The sequence below is a fragment of the Corvus kubaryi genome, unplaced genomic scaffold, assembly GCF_017639235.1.
Source record: "Corvus kubaryi isolate FWS band 111438036 unplaced genomic scaffold, C.kubaryi_AGA036_p1.0 split1-37296, whole genome shotgun sequence".
Lineage (NCBI taxonomy): Eukaryota > Metazoa > Chordata > Aves > Passeriformes > Corvidae > Corvus > Corvus kubaryi.
This window is the reverse complement of record NW_024582075.1, coordinates 18,993,240-19,018,186: the sequence shown is the minus strand read 5'-3', so window position 1 is coordinate 19,018,186 and position 24,947 is coordinate 18,993,240. Positions and strand designations below refer to the sequence as shown.

The 24,947-nt window shown below is 35.9% G+C and overlaps 1 protein-coding gene across 7 annotated transcripts in view; it reads right to left on the bottom strand.

The window, feature by feature from the left end:
- Positions 1-24,947, bottom strand: part of FCHO2 (FCH and mu domain containing endocytic adaptor 2) — an 89,387-nt gene that overhangs the window by 60,644 nt on the left and 3,796 nt on the right. For 6 of the 7 annotated variants that reach the window (XM_042012722.1, XM_042012720.1, XM_042012723.1 and 3 more), the window contains exons 1-7: positions 16,075-16,166; positions 10,166-10,240; positions 8,705-8,846; positions 8,460-8,612; positions 4,303-4,407; positions 2,232-2,330; positions 1,076-1,172 (exon numbers count right to left, since the gene is read on the bottom strand). In XM_042012722.1, the coding sequence (XP_041868656.1) occupies positions 1,076-1,172; positions 2,232-2,330; positions 4,303-4,407; positions 8,460-8,612; positions 8,705-8,846; positions 10,166-10,240; positions 16,075-16,127 (724 nt within the window). In that variant the 5' untranslated portion in view covers positions 16,128-16,166. Of the gene's footprint in view, positions 1-1,075; positions 1,173-2,231; positions 2,331-4,302; positions 4,408-8,459; positions 8,613-8,704; positions 8,847-10,165; positions 10,241-16,074; positions 16,167-22,644; positions 22,650-24,947 lie in introns of those variants that run through there. The other variant, XM_042012719.1, reaches the window with a different exon arrangement.

Sequence of the window (24,947 nt, the reverse complement as noted above, 5' to 3'; positions counted from 1 at the left end):
TTGATCTTTACTGAAAAATTGATAAATACACAGGAAACTCTCAAAAATCTTTCCATACGTGATCTTACCTCAGCCCACTTGGATATCAGCATTAGAGGATCACAGAAAGAATATGAAACAATGTTATGTTAAAAACACCTCACAGACACACTGCAAGATACCTAATAATCATATTTAACAATTTTCTATAAATTTTCACTATCTACTCTGGTATGTACATTCTTGCTCTGGAAAAAAACATCTTTGTGTACCTTTACTAGAAGACAGAGATGCTAGTGAGGACTCCCAGTGTTGAAGGAAACAGTACTACTAATTCCTGTATTCACATGCCTGGTGACTGTATATTCATGCCAATATTAAAGTGACACTATACTGGCCATACTGTGAGAATGCTTTTTTATGCCAGTCCAGGGAAGTCTCATACACCACAACCAACCAGTAGAACCTTCAGAAAGTACTATTCACTACTTACTATTACTACTTATAGAAAATAGTATTACTAGAATAGAAAGTACTATTACTACTTACCTAAGAAGCAATACACATGACTGTATATTAAAATAGATTTTATGAAAAATAAATATTGTCTATTAAAATAATAATTTTAATAAAAATATAATTTTAGTTGGTAAGCTGAATAAACTGATGCAGCTGTTCCAGCACTTCAATAAGCAGCTTTATAGACATCTGCTCTGAATATGTTTATATTAAATACAGTTCTGAAATATAATTCATGCAGAATGTGTACAAGAAACACATAGCAGACAACACATAGTTTGCACAAGGAACTACAGTTCCTTGACCGATTTCCCTGATGTTCCAGGAAACAGTATAGCTTGGTAGTACAGACCTATAAATTACCAAGCTTTATGAACACAAATACAACATGCACATAAAGAATTCTGTGTTACCAATTCCTATGAACCATTCAATATCAAAGTTAATGAGTACTAAGAACGTGAACTTATGTTAAAAATATAGCACATTAACAAATATAGGTTTGACTTTTTATTGGAAATGGAAATTACCAGTTTTAAAGCTAACATTTCCTATTCTGTTAGTTTTAATCTCTTACCAGGCCTTTCCTTGCCAGTTCCTTTTGACTCAGCAAATTTCTGTATTAAACTCTCAACTGTAGTATTTGTCATGTTATTAATAAACTCTTCGTGCACCTTCAAAAAAAAAAAAAAAAGAATGTGACTAACTTTAAAAAGTAGTTTTTGCTATAGTTAGGGTTAAAAATACTTCCCTCTAAAATACATTACAAGACTTAGAGAAATCAACATGTTATTTTATCTAGGAACCCCCTTCTCTTTCCTGCAGTATTAGTGAGTGTGGGTACAATACAGACAAAAAATGAAATGACAGGTCTAGGTTTTACTTCTATTTCTTCCATCTAAACAACTTGTGTATATGTATTTTTCTGAATTTGTCAGTATAGCCCACTATAATGCCAGGAAGACAAGCAGTTTTTTAAGCCAGCACCAGTTTAGGGTGTGAACTGTTACTACTGTATTATCACAGCTCCCACCTGCTTCAGTAAAAGCATTACTGTTGTAATAGTTTTGGTCTAACAAACGAACAACAACATGTTGTTAATAGATTTTTCCAACAAGGCAGGATATGTATGTGCTTTAGAAATAAATACCATGACCCTTGTGATGATCACTTATTAGCAGAAAATGTCAATACTGAAGTGTAAGCAAATAAAGTGACACTTCAAAAATTAAAAAATTAAGGACTGCTTAGAAAGATTATTAATTAAACCAACTTATATCTAAACAAAAGATATTATAAAAGCTTTTGTTACTAAATATCTTTTGCTCATAAAATCCAAGAGTATAAAATATATGGAAACTTTTCAGAGTGATATAATTTCTCGTTCCAATTAAAAAAGTAGTATCCTAATTCTGTGTGAAATGAGTACTAAGTTAATATCCAGGGAGCAGAACTTAGAAATACACTAAAAAATACACTAAAAATTCTTCCACTTTCAAATTCTCCTAATATTTTGTTTTCTGTTAAGACAAAATTTATTCAGACTTACTCTGTAAATTTTGTGACACTGAACTTTTAAATGCAACAGAAAGCCATGGCAATTTCAGGTTATGTTGACTTTCCATAATTTCAAAGACGTAATTACCATAAACACAGTAAGAAATATGCCATTTTATAGTTAAGAAAACATAAAGCATGATCCGAACAAGAAAAAATTATGGTATAAAAAATACCTCTCCTATTTGAAAATGAATTTCTTTTATGGTATTTGACAATGATTGTATAATCTCTTTCATACGAAGAAGGTGCATTTCTTCTATGTCTTGAAATTTCTGCAAACAAATATGAGCAATTAATCATAATGAAAACATTTCCTGAAACACTAAATCTTACATTTCAATAATTAAATACATTAAAATGAAAAAAATCAAATAAGCCTCTTTTTTTCTCTCTACATCTTTAACATGATAATTACAAATAAGAAAGTAAGATGCAGAATGCAGAGAGTTATGAAATAATGCACTTTAGTAAGCAATATATCCTTTCAGAACCATTATTGAACTTTTTTTACTTACTTTTTGAACTTTCATCTAACCCTTCCAAAAAAATCTGATCTATTTGTACCAAAAGAAAATAGCTTTAGAGGGTATTCAAATTTTCTCTTTTCACCATTACTGAAGAGTCTTGTTTTTTCATCTAAACCAAGAAATCTTATTTCTGGATCTGTTTTGCACTTCCTTTCTAGAACACTCTCCTCCTTGTAAATATACATACTCTTTCTCTAGTTAAATCTATATTCTTTGCTTCTTTAAATACGATTCATTTGATCTTTAAACTTATACATAATCTTTAAACCTATCATACATAATTTTTACAGTTTGTTCCTTTTTACCCAGGCTGTCATCTGACAGCCATTTTAAAATTACTTCCAAAGTTTTCAATGGTCCCTTTCTGGCCAAAAATCAGAACTAAAAATGTTCTCATCCTCCCCAACAGTGAACCATAATAGTCTTGAAATCCTTGTTTACTTCTGCTCTTTCCTAGTTCTCCTAGTTTCCTAGCCTATTTCTGTAACTGCCCTTTTAAGTTTGTCCAAACTTTGGTGCACCACTTAACCCTCTCTCCAGTTTGCACAGGGTTCTGTGAAGATCCCCATCTCACATCTCCTGCTACTCTGATTCACAATCATGACTCCACACATACAAGACAAATATCTCTAGCTTCTTGGACCCTCAGTCTTCTTCCATACTTACGTACTTCTGTAGTCATCACTCAGGGAGATTAAAACTATTTTCCTTTTCTCCAGCAGCCTTCCTCTTAATTACAGAGGATACGGTCATCCTGTGGAGCCTACCCTATAATGTTACTTCTTTTACTGGACATTGTAAGACAGATTTAAGCTAAACCAAATGATGGTGCACTGAAAGAAATTAAAATACTCACACCCCTCACTGGTTTTATTTTCAGAATTAATCAGCATATTTTCAAGTGAAATGTATGCTGAATTAGGATACTACAGTGTGTGCTTCACATCAAAGTAGGATTCCATATATCCATGGATGTTATTTTTCCTATCACATCATCTTTAAAGCAGCTGTTGTGCAACCAAACTGTGGGTGCAGCTACACCATTATACTTTAAATGAATTCCACACATATATCTTTAATTGGCAATTTTCATTTCCAGTATGGACAGATGTGGAAAGTTTACAAGTGTCCATTAAAACATTAAGTGAAAGTTTAAACTTTAAGTAAAAGGAACTAAGGGCATCTAGTCAACTGTGGTCTAAAATGTAGCAAGAAATGACATACGCAATGACACAGAGAACCTGAAATCTTCCGGAATACAGTCTTTTAAAAATCCCCAGAATCTTGAACAGATATAATGGCTTTTCATAACCTCAGGTAAATCCTGGGTACACATTTTAACAAGCTGCAACTTAAGTGTTTTGATGGAATAATAATGAAAAGCCATGATGGATCTCAGTATTGAAACTCCTATGAATGATTTCTGGGTGCCCAGCAATTCAGAGGATTTTCCACATAAACACAATGCATATACAATACTTCTAGAAGTTAATTTTGCTTTCTTCCAAAAATCTCTTCAAAACATTTAGAGTGCCAGCACTCCACTGTGTCATTCAAGGACAGTGCTATCACAACATACACAGTCAGTGTTTGCCTTTCAAACAAATCAATTTCCACAGGGACCAGTTTTCTGAAATCTTCCATTTCAGAAAGCTCCAGAAATGAAATAGAATACATTAACCTACTTCAAAGGTAACTCATTTAATGCAAAACTTACCTGTGCTGTTTCAGTCATTTTCAGTTCAAAATCAGATTTAAATGTAGCATACTTCTCCACATACAGTTTATAGGTATCTGTTGCTTTCTTAGATTTAACTGCTGCCTATAGATCAATACAAAAATGTGTCAAATGTCATACATAAAGGATTTTAAAGTTATTAGTAAAAGAAAGCCTCTCTAAAAATCTCTAAAAGATCTCTAAAAATTATCCAGAGGCATACCAAAACAGAGAAGTGTAACAACAAAATTTCAACACCAAATATCTCGGATTAAAGCTATTAGAGATTTTACTGTACATAAATCACATACAAGTGTAACAAAGCATTTAACTCAATTAAATCCCTTCCCCTTATAAGCAATGAAAATTTTATAATAATAGTTATAATAAAACTTGTTTTGAAATAAAATTTTTATTGCTCAAGATAACTCATTAGCTCTTGTAAAATATGAACAATAAATTTATATTTGCAACAGCAAAATAGGAAAAAAGCAGGGTTGGAATACAGAGCAAACAGTTATAAGTGCAATTCTGAAAGAATCAATGGTAAAAATACCAAGATGGTGAAGTTCTCTTAGAAATGAAGGAAGAAACTCAAAAGTATGGAAGTTACATCAATGGTTTAACAGATATTTGAAAATGAAGCTAGTGCAAAATATAGTGTTTGGTCAGATATAGGCAGGTCAGTTTTATAATTAATAATCTTTTGGGGATTTATCCTTTTAATTATTTGTTGCTAATAAACAAAAATCTTCTTTCTGGGAGTTAAGTAAAACACAAAACAAAATACAGGAAAAATCTCAGTATTACATGCAGAACAAAACTGAATGAGGTGACTTGTAGAAGAGAAAAAGTTATTTTCAAAGTTTACACTGTGATGCACAAGATGAAGTCTTTCAAACCTTTCATATTCTATTTCCAAGTTAAATGCCAATGAAAATCATCTTGAACACCATTTTCTTTCCTAGCTTCTTTATTCAACATGTTTACTGTCTCACTGTAATTCCCCATCAGTTGTAACTCAAAAGTATTCCTGAATTGTTAATGACATCAGTTAAGAGAGTTGTATATTCACTATTTGTTCTAGTTCTGATTAGCCCTCCTCCTCCTTTCAAATCAATTTCATCTGTCTAACTATTTTTTAGAAACTGTTTTTTACTAACAATGATTTGTGAAGCTGAGTGCTATCCATAATTTCAAATGAATTAACAGAAAGACGCCCTCTGGCAAGACAGACAGAGAGATTCTGCAATTTCCAAGAGAAAAATAACAGATTATCATGAGTAACAGTGTATCATTAGCACTCCAAAGGAATAGGAACTGAAGCTACCACTGTTTTTCCAGTTACAATGAAAACTTACGCAGATCTTAGCCACATACTCTTCTAAACTCAGCATAACAGAAGCTGAAAATACTTCATGTAACAAGAATCATTCAGAAAAGTTTTATCAAACCCATCAGTTTATTATCCTGAATTTTACTTCATGATTCTCACTCTTACACATTTACACAGGGGAACCACCGAGAAGCACAGGGCCCTATCTTGTTTCCCAATTGCCATTTACTATGCTGAAAATACAACATGCTCCATGAAATCTTGCTTTTAAAATTAAGGCTCCTCTGCAGTTGATTCCAAATTTCATCACTAAAAAGGAAGGAAATGTCAAGTTAAAAGGCGTAAAAAAGGGGTTATTTTTCGGTAAAGCATTTTTAATTGAACCCCATGTGCAAGGGAGATTGACAAAACAAAAACATTCTTCACCTCCTATCATGTTTAATGAGGAGCAGAATGCCAGTATTACATGTTGAAGAGCAATTAAAAACTAACTACTCAGCAGGACAGACAAGATGATAAAACACATGGACATTGTATGATTAACTAGCAATCTCTTCTGAAAACAGGATGTGACTATTCTCAGGTGCAGCAATTGCTAGAACTCTATTTACCAGACTTACAGTATGTGACAAGATTTACAGTATGTGAAAGAATAAGGGTCAGTCAAGTATTTTTTAAGTCACTATAAATGGAGAAGTTTACGTGTCAGAGAACAACAGGAAATTATTACACAACTTAGTATTAACTTTCAGCTGCAGTGAGACTTGCAAGGTCTCAGATACCTCCTCAGATTTTTCAATAAAATATCTCTCCAAACATTTGGCTTTGTGATAAACTCTTAGTATACTGGTGCAGATCCCTTGTTTTCTGACAAAGCAGTTATTCTGTGATTTTGCCAGTAAATAGTTTTCATGTTGCACTGAAAGTAATAAAGCTATTTTCTACCAAAGGAAAAATAAATTATTACAATCTTTGGTCACTCTGTTTATGAAATTGCAAGTGTAAATTTGAATAGAGGCATGACTGAAGAGATGTGACAGCGTCAGTTACCTGCTCCCACTGGAAACATTTTTTAAGTACTTGCAGAGCATCCAGCTACGACCTGATTGTATCTAAGGAAGACGCATACAAGAGTAAAAAACTGACCCTCCTCCTACAGTGCTTCCTCTTTCTCCCTTCTCATGTAGACATCTGTCATGCTGAAGATTTTTTTGTTTCCAAATGAACAAGGATAATGCTACATGTTAAAAAGCCTTCCCTCAAGTCAAGTTTTCCTACTGAAATTCTATTTAGAAGAATTCAAGAAAACTATACTTTGAATACACTCACAGGGAAACATCTGCCCACACACGTCTGATTCATGTCTAGAATCCAGCATCAACTGTCATTTGAGGCAAAAGCTGGGGTGAAAAAAACTAGATTTATAACAAGATAAAACATTTGAAACATAGTCAACAGAATCACTTTTGTCATCAGTGAAAAGACAATAACCAATGCTATCTTCTCCATTAAGATAGCAGGACTAAAAGCAAAAAGATCATTCTAACAAAAAACAAAGTCCTACACAGATCAGTTAATTGAAATGGAAATAGCCAGAGGAATCAAGATTTAATAAGAGAAGTTATAATTAGAGACAAGGAAATGTGACCTCCTTCCTCTACTAGTTAGATTCCTGAAAACAGGAAAAAGTTACTTTTTTCCCAGCAGGTCATGGAAGGGGATCCTTCCCCTCTACTCAGCACTGGTGAGGCCCCACCTGGAGTAGTGTCTAGTTCTGTGTTGTTCATTGCAAGTGAGACATGGACATACTGGAGAGGATCCAGAAAAGGGGTATGAAGATAATTCAGGGACTGAAGCATCTCTCCCATGAGAAAAGACTGAGACTGCTGGAACTGTTCAGCCTGGGGACAGGAAGCCTTAGGGATTATCTTACCAAGAGATATAAATACCTGAAGGGAGGGTACACAGAAGGTAAAGTCAGGCTCTTTCCAGTGGTGACCAGTGACAGAACCAGAGACAATGGGTACCAACAGAAAACACAAAAGGTTCCCTCCCTCTGAATGTCAGGAAGCACCTTTTTCCTGTGAAGGTGATTGAGCCCTGGCACAGGTTGCCCAGAGAGACTGTGGAATCTCCGTCCTTGAAGATACTAAAAAGCTGTCTAGACAAGGTCTTGAGTAACTGGCTGGAAGTGGTCCTGGCTGAGCATGGGGAATAGACAGGATAACTTCCAGAGGTCCCTGTCAACCTCAGTCATTGAGTGATACTGTGAATGGATCAACACCCCCACCATAACCCAAGGACAGTACTAAATACATCTCAAGATACTCATCCCTTGAGTCTCTGGTCCATGAAATTGAAACCTTTTAAAACAGCAGTGAAACTGTTGGTAACACATTTTTCTTTATTGAACAGACTTGAAATACTCATTAACTTAGCTACTTTATCTCATTGCAGGGATAACACAATTACTCCTGAGTTCAGTAACAAGGGCATTGAGTATTTGAGTATTTACATAAGGAAATATATTCAAAAACATAAGAGATGCTAAAACAGTTGAGCACAATTTCTGTTGAAGCCACTGCACAAAACTATCATTTGATGCAGGTATTTACAAAGTGAAGAATTAGAACTACGGTACAGCTAGAACAGATAAGGAAGTAACTGTAAACAAAACATAATTAGGTATTCACAATATTATGCATATTACAAAATAGTCACAACTACTACTTTTAACTACATTTAACCCTTTCTGAGCATTTCACTTATTAAAACAAGGTGAACATGTAAGACAATTAGTAACAACTAAAGTAAGAGCTACCTTTTCAATTTCTCTCTGTGTTGCTCCTTCCTTTTTCAAGCGTTCTTGTTCCACACACTTTGCATTGTAGTTTTCTTTTGATTTCTGCAAGGCCTGAGTGATACTTTGAATATTTTGCACTGCTTCCAAAGTTCCTGAAACATCTTCTTTAGTCTGCCAAATACCACATGGTTGTCAAAACCAAACCTTTTTAATTTTACTGTTAACAAGTCATTGGACATATGTAGGAAAAAAAAATTAATAACCTTTTTATAAGCTTTGATCTGTTCATCTCCATACTTGTGAACTTCTTTTATTAGTTCTTGTAACCTCCGCACAAGATCCAAGTGACAACTTGCTAGTTTTTCTGTTGAGGTTTTGAAAACATCCCAAACTGGTGCAAATGTCCTGCATTGAGGAAAATAATATGTAATGTTAATCTGGATTTTTTCTTTCAGTTGGCAATTTTTTTAGTAGTGCTAAGGGATAATCAGAAAGTTTACAGTTCACCTCTCTTCTTAAAATTGAAACAAACAAAACACCCAACAACTGTTGTAAATTCTTATTAAATATGTTCCCAATGTACTTGGCATCCTATCCACTAATTTTTCCATGTTTTATGTTTTACTTGTATTAACTCTAATACGTAAAATACAGCAAAGTTCATTTCATGCTATGATGAGCACACAATAATGCCAAGTGTCAAGATGGTGCAAGAACAGCTTAAAAATAATTTAACACGTAGTAGGTATTACTATGTATGTACTCGAACAGTGTGAACAAATCAGAAATTTCTTGGTTAGTTACGTTTCTAGTTGTCTTACATCATTGCAGCCACAAGATGGAGGAAAATATATTGGCAAAGATGGTCTGCCACTAAAAGGGATTTAGTGATTAATAAAGATGAACAAAGAGGTGGGATCATTTCCCAGATTCAGATTTCTGTGTTGAATGGGCTTTCTCCAGCTATTCTAAAGATACACTTCTGCCTTGCTATTGTGGTTAATGCTGCTAAAAAGTCAATACTAACCATAGGCTTTAAAGCTCTTGTGTTCAGAGGTTCTGTACCTGCTTGTTAGTTTAAAGAGCAGCAACAACTATTATCAAATTATCCACTGATGAAAGCTCCCCACACTTCTAGATTACATTACTACGAATAAAAAAATAAATCTAGCTTTATCTCAGAAGTCCAAGTTTTCAATGGCCTAATCTTTCTAATGAAAAAGCATCCATTAATCATTCCAGTTGTTAAAAACATACCGTATGTATAAAACTTCCGTTTTTCCATAGATTTATTCCACAGAGAAGTCTCATTCTGAACATCTCTGAGAACAGATAACACTCCAAAAATCAGAAATAATAGAAATAAATAAATTCACTGCCACATTTGCAGGCCACATGTTCTCTCTTCAAAATAATTTCCATGGACTTATGAGCACATAATAGAAGTCACTACGTCTGAAAAGAACTCAGCTTTAAACACACAGGAACAGACAGTTTTTCCATGTTTGGGCTTTGGTCTTTTTATTCAGTTTTAAAGAACTCCTCTGTCTTTCTCTTTGTCATAGCTGCATGAATTTTTGCATGGTTACTGAAGACTTAACAATCACTTTTAAAGGTGGCAAAGTTATGATAACATCCAACATCATCAATAAAATCTTCAGAATCAAACTTGATTGTTACCATGTACACACTCACTTATTTCTCTCTTATGTACACTTACTTACCCAAGTTGTGTGTAATTGCTTGCTGATTTGGCTAGTTTTGTCATTGACCTTGAATATGTCTCCTCTATTGTAGCCCTGCCAAAGAAAGCCATCAAAAGCATAATCAAAATTTTGAAGATATGAAGACTGAATATGCATTCTAAAGGTACAAAACAGAGGACGTTTTATGTGAGCTAAAAATTACTCCATTTAAATGATCTCTCAAAAGCTGTATGAAAAATCACATTAGTATATTTTTAAAAAATAATCTAAGAACCCTGTGATAGAACATTGCAGAGAACAGAACAAACAAAACCTAGGAACTCAAGCCTTGAAAAAGACAATTCCTTCTCTCTATTTGCTGTTCTCAACTGCCATTAACATTCCTTAACAGACAGAACAGACAGAACAAAGCGCCATGACAATCATCTATCCAGGACTGTCTAAGCAGGAGAGTGTTACACAGCAATAAAATAACATGTATTTGTAATGAAAACTTTACAATAAACAAACAGTGTTTACTGAGCAATCACATTAAACAAAATGAGGTCTTGTTTAGTCTTCATGTTGGGGGTAGGTTGCCTTTTCCTTTAAATCCTTCACATAGTGATACTTGAGTTTGGAAATTCAAATAACATGCAATGATAAGTATTGTATTCTACTGTTTAAATTCATTTTAATGGAAGGTTGTCTCAATTTGTGAAAACTTCTTCCTACACAATGTGTTCTTATATTTTCCTTCACTCAAACACACAACTTCACTTGTCTTTCAGAGATGCAAAATCCAAGGGTTGGCACAGATTTCCCCCTTAGAGCCTCTGCAGAGGCAATTGCCATGGAATCATCTATTACAGCAGTGACTCCCTGCAAGTCCTTCCCCATCAATCTTCCTCACCCTCCTACTATTAAAGATACACAGTATTTTAAGTTTTCACCCTAAACCAATATTCATTATGTAATGTCAACTTAGATTTAGAGTAAATACTGTAATTTTCTTTTCTTGAAAAGCTTGGAGCAATTTCTTTCCTGGTGTGTAATACCTTTACACAGGACAAGAGAGAAGAAAAAAAGGCAGATGAAGAATTCATCCCTCTCTCAAGTTATACCACGACTATAAAACTTGAGACAGAGGTTTCTAATTCTCCTGTATAGCAACAGTTTACAGCCAAAAAGAATTGTCTTGTGAAAATATGAAAACAAAATAGGGGCATTCACCTGAAACAGAGGGGAATGTATTAAAACCTACTGAACTTCCAAAATAACTATCCACTTAGTTAGCTGGAAATCTCTTTGGAGAAGGAGATTGAACTACAACATGCAACAAATAAATTTCATTTTAAGTATTACCTACTGCAAAGTTATTCATCATTAAAAAGGGCCAATTAACTTTATCCTCCTTCCACATATGATGGTATCTTTGATGATACGAAAAAGTTCAAATTTGCAACGCTTGGAAATCTTGCACGCTGCACAGCAGCAAGCACATATGCACCAAACATAAACAATGAGGTTTTTTTTAATTATCATGATGAACAATATATTTTGACTAATCATCCATATCTTCTATCAAAGTTTTTCAGATTTTATAACTCAGTGCCTTATTTTTTCTCTTTAAGCACAAAGATTCTGACCAAAATCCACATCCCTTTTCTTTGAACCAATTTACAGCATATTTCCCCAAATTATCTCCACAAAACTGGAGTTCTGCAGTTCACCACAGAGTATTAACTTATATCAGTTAAAAACACTAAGAACCGAAAGATAACCAGTTACTACATTCATTCTATCAACTGACTTTGCAGAACACTCTGTAGTACAGGTAACAGACTGATTTTCTTAGTAAATTAATTTTCACCCATTTGAAGATGTGTCTTTGCTTGGGATCTGCTAAACATTTTAAAGTTAAATGGAAACATACGCATTGCTAGTTTTATCTGATCTAGAAGATTCTTTCTATGATGCTTACAGGCAATTGGTGCAGAAAACCATTAGAAAGACTCCTGGAGAAAAGCCAACACATTCCTGTACCTCTTTCTTTCCTAGATAAGCAGAGTGATTTCTTAGATATACAAAGTTTAGATTTTAAATGAACACAAACACATGACAGTTCACCTACAAAATCTTCCCCATATTTAAAGAAAAAAACAGCTATGCAGGCAGTTCAACCTTCTTATTTTGACTTCTTTAAAAAACAAAAATTGTTACATGCTTTATCAACAAAGCATGGCCTTTATTCAAGGCCAGGTTGGATGTCACATTGAGCAATCTGCTCTAGTGAAAGGTGTCCCTGACCACAGCGGGGGGGGTTGGAACTAGATGACCTTTAAGATCTCTTCCAAACCAAACCATTCTATGATTTGATGATTCTAAGAGCTGGTATCTAATCTTTCAGCAGACAACTAACCTGTCCCATTCAAGATTTACCAACAATAAGCAGACTGCCTGGCAGAAAACTCACTCCTTCAGACGACAAACTTCTGAACCACAGATCCAACTGGCTCTCAGTTCTTCTAGAATATGACCAATAACAAATACTCAAGAACAAAACTCAAAAAGTGAAAATTGTATTGATATTGACTCACTGAACACAGACAAGGAGGAAAACTTCTCCTTCTAAGCTATCAAGTAGGAATATCAGACACAGCATAGGAATATTGTTACAAATTAATACATTTCAAACACTTGTTTTTCTCAAAGAGAAAAAACTTTACAATCTCAGAATGCTCTTACAGGAATTCTGAAAGAATGTTTTTTTAAAATACTTAACTATAATTTTAAGAGTTCCATATCTTACACATTTTTTCATTACCATTTCTAAGGCTGGAGAAAAGGAAACAATACTCTCTCCCAAATAGGCTACACACAACTAAGACACTATTCTGAACAGCAAAAGTAACAGAGATGGGCTTCACACAGACACGCATCCTTTGTGCACTGAACAGTCTGTACATCCAAATGCACTGAGCCGTCTCTCCTTTCCATGCAAAATCACTTCATAAAAAAGTATATTTTCTGGCTAGTCTGGAGACTCCAGCAAGCCCAACTGACCAGATGGCTGCTCTACCTAGAAAGGGTATGTACTCCAACTTCTTAAAAGTATTACCACCAACTTGGATCTGTCTCTACCTATTCAATAGTTTTCAGTTTTCACTCTCTTATGTATCCACTTCTGAAAAAAAAAAAAAGACAGAAAAAGGCCTATGTGTAAAAAGGAATGGAAGGACAGATGCAGAGTTCAAACATATATACACTTCATTTTCATAGGGAAGAGTTCAGAAAATCAGGTACACAAAACTCAAGGCATAAAACCACTATATCTAGATGGCTCCTAAGAAGTGTTGCTCATCCACTTAACATATTTCCAGCAGAAAACAGTACTGTAAAACAATATTCAGACAATAATCTGCAGAAGAAGGAGGAGAACAGATAACTGTGTGCAACATCTCTTAACTTCTTTGCAATAAATAAATGTGCAAAATAGATTATGGACAAGACAACTGAACCATTGTAAAATACTGCTCAAGTACTGCCCAATCCAATTTCTCTCTGAGTCCAAGACTTTGACCCATGTGAAAAAATGTATTCCACTGAACCATTTTTAATTCCCAAGAAGCTGAATGACATCCTACAGTAACTTCACAACAGCAGCAAAGGGCTTCACTGTACAGATATGGATTCTCACATATTTTTATTAAAGTAAGGACACCAAATACTTGAAGTCTCTCCATTTTCCTCTCTATTTCTTTGAATCTAAACTATATGTCACAAACTACTACTAGCTTTGGCTGTGATTGATCATTCATCCCTTACTTGAAAAGAAGTATCTAGCTGTTACTCAACTTCTTTTTGTGTATTGCAGCCTGACTTACGGAGGTGCAGCAGAAAAACAGGGCTGAAGAATACACAATGGAGGTTTAATATCCTGATAGGAGAAAGTCATTGGAAAGGACTGAATTTAGTACAGCTGATCTGCATCATTGACACAGGCAACTGACTCCTAAGGAACAATACTGCAGCTTTGTGAAGTAAATTGCAATACAGCACTCAGATTCTATCTTAGTGAGTTAATGAGAACTGAATTTTTTTCATAGATCTTACAAAAAATGCTGCATGTCTCTTTGGCACATCATGATCCATGAACAGGAAAAAACATTTCTTGACCTCTCATTGAGGATAAAGTACCCATGTGGATCCTCACATATTCCTACATGGTCATTAATCTTTAAATGTTATGTAAATCACTAGAAGTAATTGGCAGAAACTTGAGCTGAAACATTTTAACATGTGGAAAAAGGTTCAAAGATTTTATTTATTGACTGCAAAGGCACATAATTTAAAAGTTATTTTAAAATAATTTAGAATTTAATTTGCAGCAGCTTATAGATAGAAAAAAAACCAGAATGCCATACTCCTTTTTACTAGGGATTTTGTATAGAAAGAACTGTCAAGTTCTATTTCTGTCAGTATAGTAAACAAAGAAACAAAGTCAGATACAGCATCAAGTTATTTTTTACCCATTTACTTAAGATCTTACACCTTAGGACCAATATGAAATACATGGAGCATGCCCAAAGAATACAACATAAAGGAGACAAGAAGCAAAGAGAGTAAGATGGTTTCTCATCTAAATATGGAAGTAAATCTAAACACAAAGGATGTAAAAGAAATAAATGTGTCCAGGTAAGGTACATCTTAGGTCCATGATGTGCTGCTATAAAAACTGAATGATTCCAAAAATTACAGCAGCTTTCAAAGGAAAGATTCAGGAACTCACACAGATGACACAAGGCGAGTATTAGAAGTGCAAGTTTGTGAAGCATTAAGCATTTCATACTAAATGTGAACAGTGTGATATCCCTCTGCTCAATCCAACTCAGGATCTCACTAGAACCCTTTGTGATTTCATAATGCATTCTCTGAAATTGAGTATTCATAAAACAGAAGATTCCTTGGGTTGTGCAGTCCAAAAGGAGACTGCCCTTCACATGCAGACTCTGGAACTCACCCTTTTCTACTTAGTGAGAAGTTTTTTTGTAATTTTCTCCAATTCACTTTGAATCTATGTGTATGTCAATGCAATGGAGTATCTGTCAGATTTGTGGTTACACTTTCTGGAAATTTAAAAGTACTTTTTAAATTGCGGTCTATTTGAGGCCAAAACTTAAATTTTGAAGAAGAATTCCAGTTTTTTCGATGGCTTCCTCTGCAAGAAGTGAGTATTGAAACAGGTCCTCAGTCTGTACCTTGCAACTATCTTCCATGTGTTATCTAGTGTCAGTAACTGAGGAAAGACAAAATTCCAAAGTAGACATACAGTTAATTTTGTTCAGGGAGGAAATCTATATGTTCAGTGTAGCAGCAGCAGTTTTCTTTCACAAAGAACTAAATGCAGCATTAGGTGAACTGTTTTGGAAGTTGCCATATTGGCAGATTTCAGTCCTGTTCCTCCCATCCAATATAGAAGAACCTGTGTTATTTTCTGCATATTATTTTCTTGTCCCTATGTATCACTCTCTTTAACAAACCTAGTGTCTCAGCTTCTGAAAGTATATATTTTTAATGTTTATACTAGCAGTTGCTGATAGCATAATTCCAAATCCATAGTAAAAACTTTGCAAGACTGATAATTTTTGCAACTTTAAATTATAATTTTTCTTCCAAACAAAATGAAAAATCAGGATTAATTTTACTCTCATCTTTTAAATGAAACCTGAAAAATGAGAAGCTTGTTATTAACTGATGCTTAAAAGTTCCTATTCAGTTCTAAGTGAATGGAATAAGTACAGACAGTCCTGTAGAATATGAGAGATATTAAAATGATACTAGAATTTTTAAAGTTTTGTTTACCTCTTTTACACATTACTGTTAAATGCAATGACAAACAATAAAACCCACAAATATTATATTAAATGCATAGGATGAATACCTACCTTTCTCTAATAAAATCTGCTAAGTCCTTTGTTGACAAATGTCCATGTTTCATATTGTGATAGAGGACATCAAAGCCATTGTTCCTTTCTCCCTAAACATAAACAGAAAGTAGAACTATGAAGCACAACATGCTGAACCCGTGCATTTTAATAACTGCTTTTCATTTTAATCACTTCATCAGGTAGTTAATTATTTCTAATGCTTCTTCTTTTTACCAGTTGCTGTTAGTTCCCATAAATCCCATATACGTAAATCAAACTAAAATCACCTCAGCTGCCACCACTACATTTCTATTACATATTTCTAGGCTATAGTCAAAGACATTTCTGTGGTAGATTTCTAGGGGTCTTGTATTCTTTCACTTCCCATCCTACTAAACACATGCTAAATACTGTACTCTCTCTTTATCCTCTCATATCTTACATTATTTTCCATGAACTAAAATTTAATTGGGATTATTGGGTATCCTTCTTCCCCTGCTTTTTGTAAAACTGGTTAAAAAAAGAATCACTGATCTTCTCACTAGCACCTTCTCTTTGTCTATTCTTAAGTTTCATTTCAAAACATTCTCCAGTGAGTAAGGCATACCTCACTATTAAAACTGAGACACTGCTCTAAGCACTGATTAATAAATTCGGCCAGGTTATGACCTCTGGCACCATGATGAATTTCCTCCTGACAGCAAAAAGGAATGACAGAAATGAAAGGAAGGCAAGGCACAGCATAAGAGCACTGCTACTAATAAAGTCTTCTTGTCAGACTATCCATTCCCCTTCTGCCTTATAAAAGCTTCAGATCCATAATGCTGCCCCTGTATAAGGTGCAAAGTGTGCCCTCAGGAAAACTGCATACATGTTCAGAGTGGAAGGGAAAGAAAAACAGGACGGGATAGCATAGAATGGAATAGACTATTTCAGCTGGAAGGGATCTACAGCGATCATTTAGCCCAACTGATTGAGCACTTTGGGGATGACCAAAAGTTAAATCATGGTGTTAAGGGCATGTCCAAACGCCCTTTAAACACTGACAGGCTCGGGGCATTGACCACCATCTCCAGGAAGCCCATTCCAGCGTCTGACCACCCTCCTAGGGTAAAGAAATGCTTCCTAGTGTCCAATCTGAACCTTCCCTGGCACAGTTTTCAACCATTCCTACATGTCCTATCCTTAGCTCCCAGGGAGAAGAGATGGGCATCACCCTCCCAATTTCCCCTGCTCAGGAAGCTGTAGAGAGCAATGAGGTCACCCCTCAGCCTCCTTTTCTCCAAACCAGACAAGCCCAAAGTCCTTAGTGGCTTCTCACAGTACACATCTCCCAGCACTCTCACCAGCTTTGTTGTCCTCCTCTGGATGCACTCAAGTACTTTCACATCCTTAAAATCCTGGACTTTTAACAAAGGCAGCTCTATATTGCCAGTGAGAGGAGCCTGAGAATTTGGTCATATACCCTTCCAAACATTTCTGTCTGTTCAGTTCTGCAAAAACTTTTTTGTCCAGCCATAAGACAAACTTTATCAGGGAAATTATACAGCTGAAAAATAAAGCTGGCAAATAAAAACAAGAATCACTGATCCAGATCACTGCAAGGACACAAACAAGCTGCATTGCTCAGAAGAAGAGGGGGGAGCTAGGAGGAGAAGGCATGCAGGGACCTGCCGTCTTAAATAAGGAGAAGCAGTCATGGGTGGATGGAAACACGTCACAGCAGTCATGGTATTAAGTCCACTTCCACTAAGTTTCAAGTTGCCTTAAAGGACACCACACACAGACACATAAATCTACAAATAACAGATAACTGAAGGCAATTTGATACAGATTACTAGCCAGGATTATTTGCTTTACTTCTTCCAAGCATTGGGAAAACCAAAACCAAACAGAAAAAAAACCCTATAAAATCACAGTTTCCATGGTTGCAGTAAGTTGTAAGCTGTAACCCGAAAAAGTGCACCAAAATTCAGATTAGAGTGGTATAAGTGCAATTACAGTCTGTAAAAAGTACAAGCAGAACTAAATGGAACCGGTGAAAAACCAGCAAACTCTAAAAGGACTCTCCACAGAGCAAGGTTTTTACAAGCTTGAAAAGTAAAAGAAGGATAGGAGCACCAATTAGTAGAATATGCAACTTTATTTAAATGTTATCCTACTCAAGTACCAGTCTAAATAGTTTCTCTCCCCTTTTACCCCTATCTAAACATTTTTCTTTGTAGTTTGAGGCCCACAGTAACTTTGAATACTGGTGCCCTAACTTATTAACTTTATGTAGTTACTCAATATAAATGCTGAATGCCATTGCATTATAATAAGACTTCATTGGTATTTTCAATTAGAATAGAGAATATAATTCTTATTTAACTACTCCAAAGTTGTTACTGTACCCAAATTTATAGATAAACATTTACAAATAAGTGTTAGGCATTTCTTCCTGAAAAACTAATCAAATTCTCCTATATGAAACATTCTTTGCTCTTAGGTGTTTCTTCCAGCTAAAACAGCATGTTGATCAAAATGTGCTGAACATAGGCTGCTTCTAAACTTTTCATAATGGAAACTTTTAATGGGGCCTTTTCTACACAGGAGTTCCATAAATTTCCTGCCAATTTAGAAATGCAGGAAAGCTAGCACAGCCATGACACAGCCTCTGGCTGCAGCCTTCCTGATAAACCGTCAGAAATGTAACCATGCAAATCTTCAGAGAATGGAACGATCCTGAACAACCAACTGCCATCATTATCTTGTTCCTTAACTGTAACTGAAGGTTACTGCTAAGGAAATAATTTTTCCACTTAAATTAGATTTTCTAATCAGTCCTACTCTTCTTCCTGACTTCGCAATGAATAGTAGAAAGCATGACAGAGAAACGGAACAGATACTTTCCTCAGTTAAGTCTCCTGAAAGCCTCATCTCTTATACACTATCAATAGTTATCAGAGATCAAGAACCTATATGCAAAATATATTAAAGTTTAAACAAAGTAGCAAGTCGAAAGGAGGCTCACAGATTTGAGGGCCTACATGGTTTAAGTCTGGCACAACTAAAAGACATGTCTTCACTAGTAAACATAATGTGAGATATAACCCATATTACCTATTCCAGGCTCTATCTAAAAGCACAAACATCTAGACTTCAAAACTCTTCACATGACCAACAGTTCTGATGACTAACCTGATGACAATTCTGCTCATGTGTGGAGACATATGTGTACATAAACCAAATTAAGTATGGTGTCTCAATGCAGAGAGCAGATGTTTTTCTGCTTTAGAAAAAGCTATACAGCCCTTCCACAACTTCTCCATTCAGTAGTTACATTCATGAAGAGCAGCAATCAGACTTAAGGTTCTGTATTCAGGATAAAGAGACAGACGTACGTGGTGGCTAGGAGGAAAAGTTGTTCAATTTACAAAAGCCAAGTAAGTATTTATCCTCTTACATGCACATATGCCATCAACACTGTTTGTGTTTTGGTTGTTTTTTCTCAACACTTCTCCTTCCCACTTACTGTATAGAATTCTGTACATGGAAATTGTGTGTCTAGACACTTTTTCTTCAGTTGGGTGTTTTTACTTGCTCCTTCCTAGTGGCAACAGTCCAGTACTGGCCAACTTAAAAATAAATTAATGCAGCATATAATAGAAGGAATGATGAAACGTTCCAGTCCCATTCATAAGCAATTACCATCCACTGGTACAACAGACAGTGAAGTCAGATGCAGATTCTTCTTCTACAAGTTGTTGCACAGTGGAGAAAGATGATCCTCTGTTGTCATGTATAACATCAGGCTCTAGGTAACAGACTTCCAGATCAGTTTGAAAGAACATTCTGAATGTCATTTTGTAGGTAAACCACCATCTGTTGAGGGTGATCCTGTCATTACTCAATAAAAAACAAATGTAAAACTGTGTATGAGAACGCAAAATGTAAGTAGTCCCCTCTCCATATAGGCACCATTTAATTACTCTGACGTTCATTAGCAGTTTTCTCCTTCTTACTCAGAGCTAGCAAAACTCTCTTCAGAAGATGGTGTTTGTTCTGAGATTTCCTGCTCTATACTACTGTAAGAAAGCTCTTTTGTATTGAGAGCATAGACGTCCCCTGACAGCAAGCCATTAGAGAAAACAAGACTTCAAATACAAGTAAACACTTAAATAAGCCTACAATGAAGTATTACTGACCAACTATGTACACAGACAAATTAAGTCATGGAAAGCAAGAGCAAACAGTCCTTCCATTTCCCTTCATCAAGAACTAGTCGCAAAGATTTCCTCATGGAAATGAAAGTAGCCCTGTCAGCAAACATGTAGTCAGAAATCAGCATTTCCATGACTTGTGCATAACAGGAAACAGATTACAGGAACTCTGTTCTACTGAACTACTTAAAATACTTCAAGTTTTTAAGAATAAGTTTGTTTGTTGCAACAAAAATAATTCTGAGTTTAAACTCTGCATTTAGTAAAATAGCCAGAAATTTCTAGGCAATCTGCAGCAGCATTTATTTTCAAATCAAATTGTTTGAGTGCAAGCTCTGCCTCCTTTGGTTTAAAACTGTTCAACGTTAACATCTATTAGTGTAAAAAGTTTATACTCTGTTACACCACTTTCTATTTACCCAGTACAAATAAATGGTTCTACTATGGTGACTGTGACTGGTCAGATACTAAATTCAGGGATAGGTAAACTCATTTTAGATGCTCTGACAAACACTGTTGTCATGTTCTTTAAACTGTTAATCCTTGTTGCAGTTTTAAATAAATAGCATGTCTTTCATGCTGTCTACATAGAAAATAATTTAATTTAACAGGCCCTGAATACATAAAAATACTTGTACGATTAATAGTACAGTGTTACATTTTTGAAAGCTCTCAGTAAATTTCAATTTCTGAGTGTTGGAAAGAGCTGTAGAAAATTGAGAGCATTGAAACATGACAGAAAAGCAGTCACCTGATGCTCGCACAGGTAGTGTATCTTCTTCAGTTCTGAAAGTTTTGAGAAGATTGGACACAAAAACAACCCATCAGCTTCAATTTCCACCTTCCCGTTTCAACATATCAAATAAAGATCAGCTCCAGAGAAGCTCTATGCATATGAGGCAGGACAGATATTTTCCACCATATATAGGTAACTAAAAATATTTTTTTACAAACAGATGGAAAGCTGCCAAGTCACGCTAGATACACACGTACAGAGGGAGGAGACTAAGCAAACATTGCACAAGTTCCCCTGAAACAGAGCATCCAGCTGTATGCCCAGCAGAAGAGTAGTGCTGTGTAAACATATGAATGTAACTCCAGATGTCAGTGTGGCAAGTCTCAGTGCTACTCATATACTCACAAGTTCATAAGACAATACATCTCACGCTCAACAGAGCAAGCTTCTTCACAAAGCTACGGTTATTAAACCAGGATACTGCCAAGCCTTGGCCCCACAAAAGTCTTTGGAAAAAAAAAAAGGAATCCTCAACACAGCCATTCTCAAAAGCTGCAAGTAAAGCAACCAATTAAAAAATTAAATAAAATGGTCAAAGCCAATTTATACATATATTTAAATACGCAAGAACTTCCAGAGCTACCAAGCACAGAGTTACACAGAAACCACCTTCAGCTATTCATAGAACTTTTCACTAGTTTAATCAAATTAATTTTAAACAATTCATAAACAACCACTGACTGGTTTGGAAGGGGCTTATTCTTGTTGACTTGTTAATAGTAATTCTTTTAAACTATATCAAAAGAATCACCTGCACTGGTCAGTTTAAATACAATGTCAAAGTTTGAGCAATGTTTTCTGTTAAGAAAACAGAAAGTCAGTGATAAAGAACGCTTTCTATACTCCTATACCAGTAACAGTGTATTTAAAGTGATAAAATGCAGCTATGTTTATGATAGTTTTACCTTTAAATTAGGATGTTGTTTTGATGTAGCATATACATAGCAGCAAGAGTAAGATGTTTTATGACAAATCCTAATTAGGAGCTGGGAATGTTTGGCCATGTGACTTGAATGCCTAAAACTTAGTCATAAGAATCAAAGCCACTTACAGCCTGTACTACTAGTTCATAACTTTTGACACCCAAAAATATCCTCCTGGCTTGGATAACTGCTGCTCTAGAGTGCCGTGCTGCATTAGCAGACCCTTAAATTTTTCAAGGGATAGTAAATTTTTAAAGTGACAGTAGAGGTCTCTGTACTTTAGCTTTACACATCCTGAAAACAGTCTTATTTATCACTCATTGACTTCTTACAAAGCAGTCAAGAGATGGCAGGCTCATCCAACTTTCTTACACCCTCTAACAACAATAAAACCAAAATGTGTAACTATTTAAACACTTTCAAAAGCAGTGCAAGAGGAAAGCCTCAGGACAATTTTCAAGACTTACAACAAAGAAGGTAAGATTTGTTTACATGAGCACATTTAGGAAGACAGCAGCTTAAATTGTGTGTAAGAAATTGATACACTCACATATATGCCACTCTACTTTTCTGGGGAAATCATTAAAGTCCCTGAAGTTTCCAATCTCTTTTCCTCTTACTTACAGCAAGCTACTAAATCAAGGGAGAGCATCATACAGCTTAAGACCCAGACTTCCATTTCCAATGCATAATTTCAGCTGCAAGTTTATGACAGAATCTATGTCAAATAATTAAATATTAATTATGTTTTTGATTAATTTTCAAATCAGTGCTTCAAAAAGCCTAACTATCCTATTCCATATTCCCAAAAATATTTTGCCTGGGGTTGGCTAGTGGGGCAAGGAAGAAATAGAAGACAATCCTTCCAAAGTTCTACATATTACAACCTTCCTTTCTCCTTACAAAATTATCTTCATTTTTTTTAGTCATTATGCATTTAGTACATTTTCACATATAATTTCTAATTCCTATCTTACCTTTCTCACCATAATTCAGAGCTCATATAGATTGTTTCCCAAGTCTTCCAAAGCAGTAACAATTCTGAACAACAACCTATTCTGAAATGTTAGTGCAAATGGAGACAACTAATGATTCAAAATGCACAAACCTATAATTTATGCCTAGTTCTGAGGATATATAGAAACTCAATACATTCAGATTTTACAAATCCATCATTACAGTTAATCTTGAAAAATATTCACCCACAGCAATAAAGAAGGAGCATTCTCTATTCCTTTTACCTCTATACAAAATAGAACCCTATCTATGGTATTACAAAAGTTTCTTTGTCAAATTTTGCAAGTTAAGATCCTGTCTAATGTCTTTGTCATCACTGCAAGACAAACAAGAACAAACTTACTGTCCTGTCTTGTATCATTTTTGGAGGTATGAGAAAAACTACACTCATTGATAACCTGCACTAGGGGTTTTGCTAACAAAGATATAATGCAGAGAATCTACAAAGCAGAAAGAGAGAATAGGAATTTGGGGTAGATGCCTACTACTTCATATTTGCTGGAAGCATTTGTGAAGACACAGACATGGAAACAGAATGTATGGGAACAGCCCATTGCCTTCACCAATTTAACTGACTTACTAACAAAACACAACACAACCAATCAGACAGTTAAATGAACATACCACAGTACATAAAAAAAGCTTAATAGAAAAGTGTTCAATTTCAGTTGTGATAGCTGAATAAACAACTTCTATTTTGCTTTAATCTTAGGAGAAGACAGAAGCTTTTCCAATGAAAATGCAACATTTTATATTAATTTAAATCTTATTTTTATGAAAGATAAAATTCTTCCACGTGTTAGTTTAATATTGATATCCCACACTGAGGCTTCAAATTAAGCAGATTTGTATGCGAAGAGAGCAAATCTAGTATCTTGGGTCATTAAATTTTAATAGTATGTTGAAAGCAAAGGATTCAAAACTAAACACAAGATTGTAAACAAAACATAAACTTGAGCTATGCCTTACATTCAAGAACAGTGTAATTGTGAAATTGGTTTTTCCTGAAGTTTAAGAATAACTGCTGCTTACAACTGAAAAGCAGGAGTCTAAAAGATATTTTGTCTCTCTTTCACTTCAGTCTCATCAAGTAACAATTTCTATGTCTCCCCTACTTCCCGGTAGAGAGGCACAGAAAACGTTAAATATGTAAAGCAGTAGCAACTTTGTAAACAGTCCGGTGACTACGAGACCACTTACTTTAATGTTTCAAACTAGCAGAGGCTACAATGAAAACTAGTTGCATTTCAAGAAGCTCAATCCAAAGCCATAATTTAACTTTTTATCCATATATATCTACCCACTTAAAAATACAGATATCTGCGCAGATGTGACTTATAAGATCGCATGTCCAAAGCAAGCTGGAAAGCCTGTTGTTTCCCTTAGCTGGCTGCTGCTCGGGCTGTACCTCCTCACGGGCACAAGGAGACAAGGCAGCGGTACAAAAGCGCGGAGCGCCGAGGCGCGGCTCTGCCTTTGCGTGAAACAAATGTGAAGCTGCTACAGCCCGTGCTGTTCTCCCGTACAGCACCAAGACCCCCTGCAGCCCAAGTCACCCCGAGGCACGGCGCTGACTGCGAGCGCCGGAACCCTGCGCACGGAGTCTGGTGTCCGCGCATCCCTCGGCCCAGCGCCTCACGGCAACATCCCATCCCCATCGCATCGCATCCCATCCCTTTTCCCGCCGTCTCTACGCAGCCGAGCACGGCGGCGCGGGCAGGGCCGGCGGTCCCCTTGCCCTGCCGCGGGCTGCAGGTACCCAGCTGCACCGCGGCCCAGCCCGGCCGCGGCGGGCGCAGCGGGCACGAACCCCCCGCCGTAAGGCCCCGGCCCAGTCCCGGGGGTGGCGTAAGAGCCGAGGCTGCTCTCGCAGCGGGGACCGCGGCTGCCCCGCGCCGCGCCCTGCCCGTTCCACCCGCGGCGCGGCGTCGCCGGCCCGCGGCGCTGCCTTAC